We start from the raw sequence: 10491 nt of genomic DNA, 5'->3' as shown, positions 1-10491 counted from the left end.
ATTTGTCCTTCAGGTAACCTGTAGGGCTGTGAGTGCACTGTCACACCAGGACACATTTCAAAATGGAGCTCTATCAGAGAGGTACGGCTGGGCATGGGGAGAACATCTGCAAAATGCTGTTGCAACGCAGCAACATTCACTTGCTCAGCCTGAGTGTGATCATAATGGAGGGAAGGAGGAACTGGGCACCTCTGGCCAAACTCATCTCTCTCCCTCATCAGAGAAGTGGGTTTGGCCTCTCTCCATGTTTTGAGAAGGTTAACCCTCTCGAGGCAGGTGTTGCCGATTTGCAACAGTTAAAAACTAACAACCTGATTACCTCACATACATATTTTATGAGTTTTTTTTACTCAGAAGTACCAGTGCAGGACTTGGTTGTGCATTAGCAACAAAAAGTTTAATTTGAGCCTGAGAGTGTTAAGGTGATATACCTGTGTGGCTCCTCTCCTGTCTGACCGCGCCACTGCATAGTCAACACCTGTTACCCATTTACTGTGTGACCATGAAGGCTCCTTGCAACCTGCTGAGCAACTTTGAGATGAAAGAAGGGAGTAATGCAAGCACTTTGTCTCCCTCTAGCCGCTCTGCTGTACAGGCACTCCTGAAGTTCCTGAGCCTGGAGACAATTTTCTCGTGATAACCTTCCCAGTGCGTGTCTTTGCTCTCAGGTCCAGAACATACTGAATGTCCTTCTTAGCTGGGCTTGGACCTTCCTCCCAGTTTTCCTTAATCAAGCTTCTTGCCGAACAGCAGCTCAAAGAAAGAAAATCCCATGGAGGCCTGGGGCACCTCCCGCACTGCAAGCAACAAAGGTTCTAACCCGTGATCCTGATTGCTTTCATCCCCGTGAATAAACCTATGAATCATGGGCTTCAAAGTCTTATTCCGTCGCTCCACCAGCCAGTCCAGGATTCTGGGGGAAAATCCAGAATTTTAATAAGACTTTAAATTTTCCAAGATGGTTATGTTTGTTTGTCATGTTTGCATGTGTATGTATGTGTGTAGCGTTCTGTCTGAAAATACAATAGCTAAAAAAAGTGTTGAGCACATTTTGATAAAACTTTGTAGGGTCTAGAGTGGGGTCATGTTAAAGTTTGGGCTACATCCATCCAGGTCTTCAAGGTCAACTTAATGATTTATTGGTTGAAAATTGACAAAAAACCTCAGAACTTAGAAAGCACAATGTGAAAGAGTGCATTGTCAAAAACTACCATATTTCAAATATTATGTCATATTTGACTTGTGACCTCTCCTTCAAGGTCAACAGAGTAATAACCATCAAGTGAACCACACATTTAAACTCATTATACAATAAAATGAATGGTGCATGTTTCATATCCACATAAATACAAAATAATTATACTCAAAGTTCTGTCATTTATGTTAACATAGATTTTAACAAGGCAAACAAAAGCCTGCACTTTGCACTTCTTTTTACTGCACTATAAACTAAAGTTTAAAAAGAACAAAGAAAACAAATGGATACATACAAAATAAAATAATATTCCTTTAAAATTAAATATCGTCCAAAGAGTGAGCTGCTTCGGTGGAGGTTCGAGTGCAATTTCAGCCCACTGGAAGACAGATTCATTCGTCAACTAAAATATTAACATTCAACATATACAGACTGGTATTCAGCCATCATAATGATCAAAACTATAAGTGCAATAAACCAGTTTTAAATGAAATAATGTGGACTGTGAATGAAAATATCGTCTATGGTTAAGTTTTAATAAAGTAAAAAAGCAGGCACTGAGACAGAATCAGATAAAAATGGATGTGAACAGATCACTAAACAGACCAATAGAAATAGAGCCGCTCTCCTAGGAGCTGGCACAGGGAAGCAGCTTGGTGCTTCACATTCCTGCCCAGCCATTCTTACCCACTACCATGTCACTCTGTAAAACGGTAAGGCAGCTGTTGGCTTCCATCAACTCAAAGTGCATCTCTGAACTTATCCAGCCCAACACCTGCCCATCCTCTCACACTCTCATACACAAACTGCTGAAGCACACACATATGTGATCAAATCTGTGCACAAGCTAGATCACAACAGTCTTATGAGAACTTACATGTGAGAGAAAAGGTGAGTTGTGCTTGCTGAACTGAAGTAAAAATCACTCCATGCGATGCAGAGTGGGCATCAGTGCAAAGTTATCTTCTAGACAATGTATGCTTGGTGCAAAGTAAATGACGGCTAACTAACTGAACAGAAGAGCAACATAACGACTGAATGTCCGTGCTATTGTTCACTGATCATATACAAAACAAATTCTTTACATCTCAGCTGGATAAGGCACAAACTTTTTATTGCAGCATTTCAAAACGTGAAAATTTACTCAGCAGTCGGACTGACTGCTAAACAGGCACATACTCCAGGTTTTTATGGGCAGTCTAGATGCTAGGCCCGACACTCAAATCCACTCTGCTCCCATTGGCTCATCTCGCTGAGGGTAAAGGCCTGGTTTCCAACTAGCTACTCCCAGCTTCAGCTTTCACTGCACTCTGAAGTCACACGTCATCAACAGTCCAATCAGGCTGGACTTGGGCACCAAAGACTTTCACACAGTCCAGGGGTGGTGATGGTTTCATCTTTCTCCCTTGCCACCCCCCTCATTCCTCCATGTGTTTTTATCCTCTCCTCCACCCGGCTATTTTCAGGCCTCCGTTTTGTCTGTGTCTGCTGTTCTGTCTGCTGTCGTTTTTTAAAAAGGCCCCTCTGACTAGTCTGGATGGATCCACTGCAAGGTCACAAAAGTAGCTGTTAGAGTAAAGTCATTCAGGAGTCCGGTCACTGCTGCAGAGAACAAGTTATCAAGTTTTATATGCAATGGATGTGAACAGATCAACAAACACACTCACTCTCCAAGGACCATAAAGAGTGTAAAGTCACTCCTTTTTAAAAATGACATTTACCTTAAAAACACACACACACACACACACACACACACACACACACACGGAAATACAGTATATTAGGTTAAAAAACAGGAAAAAATTCTAACAAGCTTAAAGTGACTTTTACTCAATACAGACTGAACTCTCTGAAGCACCTTTTGTTCCAGTCTCTGTCAGTGGGATTCACAGTTTTATAATGTTGAGGTCCAGACTGTGGGGAGGCTGGATGATGTCACAGTACTTCTCTTTGCTCATAATTCCATTAATACTGACGAGATCAATGACATCAGTGACTTCAGCCCCAAACTGTGGCAGAGCATCCACGGTGTTTTACAGATGGCTGTCAACATCCACCCCGGGGCCTTTATCTTACCCCCTCCTACAGATTGATGATACTTTGAACCAACAATTTAAAATGTTTCATTCTGAATCGAATTTTTAGTTTTATAAATGTGAAACTGTTTTATATTTGGCATTTTACCAAATTTTTTCATAAATTCAACTAAAAAATTAGAAGCAAATCATGTTTTTTTTCCCTCCAACATGCTGCTGGTAGCAAAGATACATTTTAAAACTGGTTCTTTGCTAAACTGTCTTATGTGTAGACACAGCACTGGTTTATACATATGTGCCTTCCTGGGTATCTCTGGACCACTTCCAGTACAACTGCTATTTTAGATGGCTCAGAGTTCCACTGAGACCACTTTTATGTGATCTCAAATTTGTGGAAGAAGCAAATCTTCTAATAAACTGAGCATTATCACAGGAGATTCATTCACTGCAAACAAGCTCTTGCATGCTGTTGTGTGCACATCCATGAGACCAACACAGCCTTTGCTGCCCCATCGTACTCCATTCATGTTCATCCCCGTCCCCAAACAAAGTTCAAGTTAAAGTGTTGTCATCATTGTGACACACTGAATAATATACTGTTCACATCACAGTTTCATAAGCAGACAGAAAGTGGAGTGCTCTTAAAATAGCAGCAGAACTTGATGGTTAAGGTAAATCCATCATACAATAGACTCAAATGTACTTATTTTGCTTCCTGGAGCATCGACCTGCTACCAGCAAAGCTTTGTGATGTTTGTAGTTTTTATGTCTGTCCGGCTGGCGAGACAGAAGACTTCCTTCAACTGAATGCTATAATGTGTACTTGAATTAAGGTTTCCAATTTAAGCCACAAAAGAAAAGAAACCTGTGTATAAATCAGAGGGATCCCATGTGTGCTTTACAGAATGATTCTCACAACTTTCATGTGAACAATTAATTATTTCTACCAACACCTATTAGTTTATTAAAAGCACATAACAAAGCAACACCTGGTAAAGTCTCCTTTCTTTATGAACCATTTGAAAACTACAGTTTGTTTACAAACAGTTCATGAAATTAATAATATCCAAAGCTGCCCTCACAATTCTGAATACTCTAGCTGATACTAATATAGTTTGCTCCTGTGTGTCAGAAATACAGGACTGTCAGGACGTTTTACCCCACATCTTAAATTTCTCAAAGATCCTTAGCCTAAACCCCAAAAGGTTGATTCTGTTCATCTGGATGTAGCGGAATCACATAATTACGCTACATCCAGATGGATTTACTTACCTGGACGACTGATCGAGACCTTCTTGGCCTAAAGTTTATAGGTCATGATTGTGGGCCAAGAAGCAAGCAAAGCAGCGTAAACAGGACTGTGTCTGAACATGACAACAGCTTTGGTCATCTGTAACTGTTAGACCAACTCTAGAACTCATTGTTTTAAAGGAACGCCACCCAGTGGGACAGTGTTCTGTTTTATGTTCTGTAAAAACGGGAGAAAAGGGCTACATCACTGTTAGTAGCTGTTTACCGTCCTTTTGTAGGACAATAGTAGTAGTAACAATTTTTAAAAAAAAGACCAGTGTTGCCCTTTAAACAACCAACTAAGCTTCACTTTCCCTCAGTCTACTTAGGCACTCAGTTCCAGTTATTCACTTGGCTTTCCACAGCATCACAGTAACACTTGATGTGCAATACACTGAAACCTGAAAAAATACAATGATTAGAAAAAAATTACTGAATTATTAATTTCTCTCTTCCTCGTAGCCCTTTCACCATAGGATGAGGCAAGGATGGAGTCTCCATGGATACTCCATCGTGTCCTGTGCATCCGTCAGTGTCAAACATATATTCAAACCAGGCCCAGGGGTCAGTTTTGCTAATTGGAGCACAAACGTTCCAGGCTAACTGAAAACAGAAGAATTACCACAGCAGAACTGTAGAACCGTAACATTGTGAAGGTGCAATGCAGGGATAGAACAAAAATCTGTTAACAGTCATGTCAGTGGAGTGAATACAGTTTTGAATGTAATCAGCCGCCATGTTTGACTCGGACTGATGAGCCTTTAATCCAAAAATGTGTAAAATGCAATGCAATAATTTGCAAATATTATAAAGCCATATTTTATTCACAACAGAAAATATCATGTTTACACCAACAAATTAAAAATGTGCAAGAACGTCAGACGTCATATAGCTGGAACCACATATTAAACACTTTTAGCATTGATGATGGCGTTGCCAATTCCATAAGCACTAATGCATCCCATAGCATCAGATATGCAGACTTTTGAACTGAGCAGAGGTAACAAAGCAAGATGGTCCTACTTTAGATCGTTTGTGGAAAACATGTCTGGACTAAAGAGGGACTCATGTTCCAAAAACAAGGACCACAGTAACTCAAAGCCCCCCCACCACACTCGGATCTAATTCTGGGAGCAGTTTAAAGATGTGCACCTGATGACCTGAGAGGTCTGACACTGTAGTGGAGAGGGGACAAAGCAGGGAAACGCATTGGGACCTGTATAAAGCAATAGAAGAATTTTAAAGATAACTCCTTTTTGATTACTTGTAAAATGATAATAATTAGTATGTATTAGTAAAATGTTCCTCTTTTTAGTACCACTTACAGTTTCCAGTCTTTTATTGCCACCATCTTAACTTCTTTATAAAGTAATATTTTCTTAAAGGGGTACATTGTCTTATTGTAAACATTTGCTACTCTTTCTGTTTTCTGTTGTGAATAAATTATAGCTTTGCAGATCACTGCACTTCTGTTTTTATATACAGTTTGTATTGGGGTTGTATTCTAAATGACTGATCTTTCCTGAGTGCACGATAAACACAACAGCAAACCAGTTTCAGTTGTGAAATACTCATACAGCTGCAAATTCTTACCCGAGCCCAGATTTGGTCAGGTGAGGAAATGGACAAAAATGATTGCTAGACCTACATTCAACAGCATCACAAGAACCACCAAGATAGAGTTAGGGCCCTGTGGAGACACACAAGAAAGCTCTTTAAGTCATTTCATTTATTTTGCAACATTATGATTACTGACGCTATCAAAATCAACAAGACAAGCAGTGGGCCCCACTGACAGCATGCAGTATGTAGTGGAAACTATTAAAGATATCCTCTTGAATTCAGTTCAGTCAGATCAGAATACTTTATTAATCCCTCAGGAAATTGTGTGGATTACAGTTGCCCAAAGACAGTAACAGTAACAGACTAAACTATTTAAATAATACAATATGTTACAGAGTTTACCAATTTAAGAGCTGGCACAAATCGCTCAACTATAAGTATGAAGAGTATTACAGAGGTGAAATATATATGATTGACATTTAATTCTAACCTGTGAACTTTTTACTGTAGAGCGTGTGCAACAGTGTGGAACTATTGCAGTGTGTACAGCGTATTAGATGGAGGAGTTGTACAGGGAGATGGCCACAGAAAATAGTAGTTGTCCAAGACAGCTGTCTAGTTCAGAGTTCCCACTTTCTTCTTCTGCAGAAGGTCTTTGGTAACATTTGTTTGTCATCTTCTTATAATCCTTTTGTTGCTTCACCTTTTGCTCTTGTAGAGACTCATATCACCCTGTGTGTGTGTGTGTGTGTGTGTGTCGTTCTTTTCTTTTTTGCTCGTTTGCATACAACCTTTATTATACCATTTATGAATTTTGTTAATAAATCTGAACTGCAAATTTTTATTTAAATTTTGCAAGACAAATACTTGTCAAACAGGCCACCACCTACTGAAGCCTACAGAACCACATCATCTGCAAAAAGCAGAGGTGAGATTCTGAAGCTACCAAACTGGAAGCCTTCAGGCACGAGGCTATGCCTAAAATTTCTGTTCATAAAAATAATGAGCAGGATTGGTGACTGAGTCCAACACTGACTGCTGGCAGTGTACAACTGTAGCTCTTGCAACAGTCCTCAATCTGAGATTTGATTAATGGATAAAGTTTCCTTTCCAGTACCCTGGTACAGTCTATCTTCCCAGCGAAGCTGAGTAGTGTGATCCCCCTATAACCTTCCAGAAACTCTTCTTAAAGATGGGAACCACCACCCCAGTCTACCAATCCAGAAGCACCTTGCCAGATCTTCAAGACAGACTTAGAACAACAAGAGCCTTAAGGAAGTCAGAGCAACTCATCCACCCCAGAGGCCCTGCTGCTACCAAGTAGTTGTTTAACTACTTTGTTGATCTTGCCCCTGGTGACAGGCAAATCGTGCCCCTCATCCACACACTCTGCGTCCTCTACAGAAGCAGGTCCTCAAAGTATTCTTCCTGCTGTCCGACTATATCCACAGTTGAAGTCAGCAGCACCCCACCCCCACTAAACCCTGTGTGAGAGAGCACTGCTCCTAAACGGTCTGAAGGCCACATCCGGCCTGCGATATAATTTCATATGTCAATATTAATGGCCTGTCGGTATGTGGCAGCTGAATCTTCAACCCTGCTGAGCATCCATGTAGGAAGGACTTTATTTTGATGGGCACACCATGCAGCAAATCACAAGGCTGACTGTAATCATACTGTTATGTGAAAGAAGGGAGGGGGTTAGACGCTTTCAAGACAGCTAGTGTAGTGATACAGGCTAGCTACAGAAAGAGACGAGCGGGAATTAAATGCAATCGCGTAGGGAAAAAGTGAAGAAACAAGCAGAAATGATATTAGAGACTGCAAAGCTGGGTGCCGAATCCATAAAATTAGGAGCTGCCTAAAGTGATACCCATATTTATTTGCAACCATTTTCCAGGTTTCATCATCATCCAGGCCTTAAACCTCATGTGTGTTCTCCCCAGTAGGAGTAAATTCATTAAAAAATGAAAACACTGAATAAAAAAACGCTTCCTTGAAAAAGTCCAAATTTACAGTTCATTACTGAATATTACACAAAATATACAAAAAGTATGCAGAAATGTACCAGAGAACCACGGCTCAGTGTCCGAGTGTCTAAATGAGTCTCACAGGCCTGGATGTGTGTTTGAAACCATTTATAATTGTTAACTTGTTTGATCTGCTGCTCACCGCAAACAAGTACAACCAGTAACTTTGGACTTTTAACTGGATTTTCACAAGTTTTACAGCATTTCCTTGCAACTTCATGCATGTCTTCCTCCTGTAAAAACAGCCGAATTTCTTCTCTGAGCTCAAAGATTCATTATTATCAGGATGTCCTAAAAACTCCCTGAAAAGCCTTCAGTTAATCCAAAATGCTGCAGCAAGAGTCCTGACAGGGACTAGAAAGAGAGAGCAGATTTCTCCTGTTTTGGCTTCCTGTTAAATCCAGACTCTAATTTAAATCCATCTCATCGCACACAACATCTGGAATAATCAGATCCCACTGAAGGCTGACATGTGGGCCTCACTGCTAAACATGTCTGTCTGTGTGTGTGTGCTAGGGAATGTAAATGTATAGCATTGTTATATCATTAATATCAAAATATGGCACTTTTATATGAGGTAAAAATGTATTGTGGTATTACCGTGGGCACCATGATATGGCAACAGCCCTAATTCTGGACATATATCCATATTCAGATTATAGTTATTGTAACATTGGTGGGAAATTCTAGAAAGTATAAGTCATGTCAGTACAATCTGAACACGCACACTCACTGTGCGTTCGATTCTCCCTGATTGTTAGAATACTATATTATAAAAATATGTGTGGCAACTCAACTCACCGATTTGTCCTCTACAATTTCAGGATCCATTTCCATACTGGCTTTCTTGGTTTCTGCAAGGCTCCTTGATTTGCTTGATTCCTTTTTTTGCAGTTCCTTGGGAGGCTCTTGTGCTTTGGTGCCATCTTTTGCTGGAACTTGTGAAGGGATAGGGGCTGGCAGGGGTTTTGGTGCTGGTGGTTGAATTTGTTTGACAGGTGATGGCAGCAAGTGTACAAGGTCAGATGGGTGAAGATCATCCACTACACCAATTGGTTCTTCAGGGGGTTGAATCTTAAGAGTTGCTTTAACATGGTAACCATGGAACTGGGAGTGAATCTGTCCATTGCTTGAGTAACTGCTGACTGTAGTGGCAGCAGACTGTTTGACTGCTGGAGAAGCCTCTTGTTGCCTTACTTGCTGTCTCAGAGAAAGTTTTGACGCTGCTTTTGTTATGCCTGTACAATGAAAAAAAAGACAGGAGTAATGGAGACCACAGTTAACCAAATGACTAATGCGTATACAATATACTGGTTCAGGAGGTAGAATTTCAAGTTTTCAGTCAAGCTTCACATCTCAGTTCAGCTTCACAGTATCTGCGGGATGCTGTTAATTTTCAGCAAGACAATAAGCAAAAAGACCCTCCAGCTTCCTAATTGGCAAACCATGAGTCTCTATAACCTAATCCAACCTAAACCCGCCAAACACAGATGGTTCAGGATGAGATGAACTACAGAGTCAAAGAAAAAATAACAGCTTTCAGGAGAACTTCCTCCAGACTGTTGGGAAACCTCCTGTTGCAGTAAATATGTAGAAATTAGCTGTATTACTATTACAGCTAATATCTGATAGACAAACATGCAATAAAGTTGCTTACCTGCTGTCAAAGCCTCCGCTGCTGCATCAGAGGCAAGAGTTTTACTGCTGTAAAAAGCCTTTTTAGCAGCAGTAGGTGAAGGACTAGGGCTGGGACCTGGGCTTGCAGATGGAGACTGGGTTGGTGTTGTGCCTTTCCTGTAGAAATGTGGGCTCCCTGAAAGAGATTTCTCTTTTGTCTCCTCTCTGGGCTTCTCAGTTACATCTTGCGAGTCACTGTACTTCTGCAGTGTGTAGTCGGGTCCTAGAAAAACACACACACACACACACACACACACACACACACACACACACACACACACTTTTTGTTCTCTACACTTAGTTTGACAGACAGATCAAAGTCAGATCGGACTAACCCTTCCTTAAAAAAAAACCCTAAAAAAAACAAAAAATAATTACAGTTGGAACAGTTACAAATTTGGACACCATGTATCAACACCACTGTGGTGGAGGTGTGGTCTGTAACTCCGCTGCAGAAGAGGGGTGGCACAGTGGGCTCAGAGCACAGTGCCAGAGAGGCTGGCAGTGCAGCTGGGGCCAGTCTGCTAATCAGGCTCTTCCTTTTTACTGACGCAGGGACCTGGCAGAGGGTTGTTGTTGCCAAGCTGAGACATGTCAGCTGCAAAGCTGCCACAACAAAACTCAAAGAAGTCTTTAAATAAATGGTCACTTACCTGAAAATGCTGTTTACTGGGTCTGTCTATCACAGTTGTCCCGAAAA

The 10491-nt window shown here is 40.9% G+C and overlaps 1 protein-coding gene across 3 annotated transcripts in view; it reads right to left on the bottom strand.

Annotated features, from left to right (window-relative positions):
* Positions 1–336: 336 nt before the first annotated feature.
* LOC102314652 (junctophilin-1) overlaps positions 337–10491 on the bottom strand; it is a 37233-nt gene continuing 27078 nt past the window's right edge. The window contains exons 3-6 of one of the 3 annotated variants that reach the window (XM_042214886.1): positions 9772–10014; positions 8916–9352; positions 6115–6211; positions 337–913 (exon numbers count right to left, since the gene is read on the bottom strand). In XM_042214886.1, the coding sequence (XP_042070820.1) occupies positions 6131–6211; positions 8916–9352; positions 9772–10014 (761 nt within the window). In that variant the 3' untranslated portion in view covers positions 337–913; positions 6115–6130. Of the gene's footprint in view, positions 914–1116; positions 6212–8915; positions 9353–9771; positions 10015–10491 lie in introns of those variants that run through there. The other 2 variants (XM_014329917.2, XM_042214885.1) reach the window with 2 other exon arrangements.

Source organism: Haplochromis burtoni, unplaced genomic scaffold (genome assembly GCF_018398535.1).
Source record: "Haplochromis burtoni strain Fernald_Lab_line unplaced genomic scaffold, NCSU_Asbu1 Contig_622, whole genome shotgun sequence".
Classification (NCBI taxonomy): Eukaryota; Metazoa; Chordata; class Actinopteri; order Cichliformes; family Cichlidae; genus Haplochromis; species Haplochromis burtoni.
This window is presented reverse-complemented; position numbering and strand designations above follow the sequence as displayed.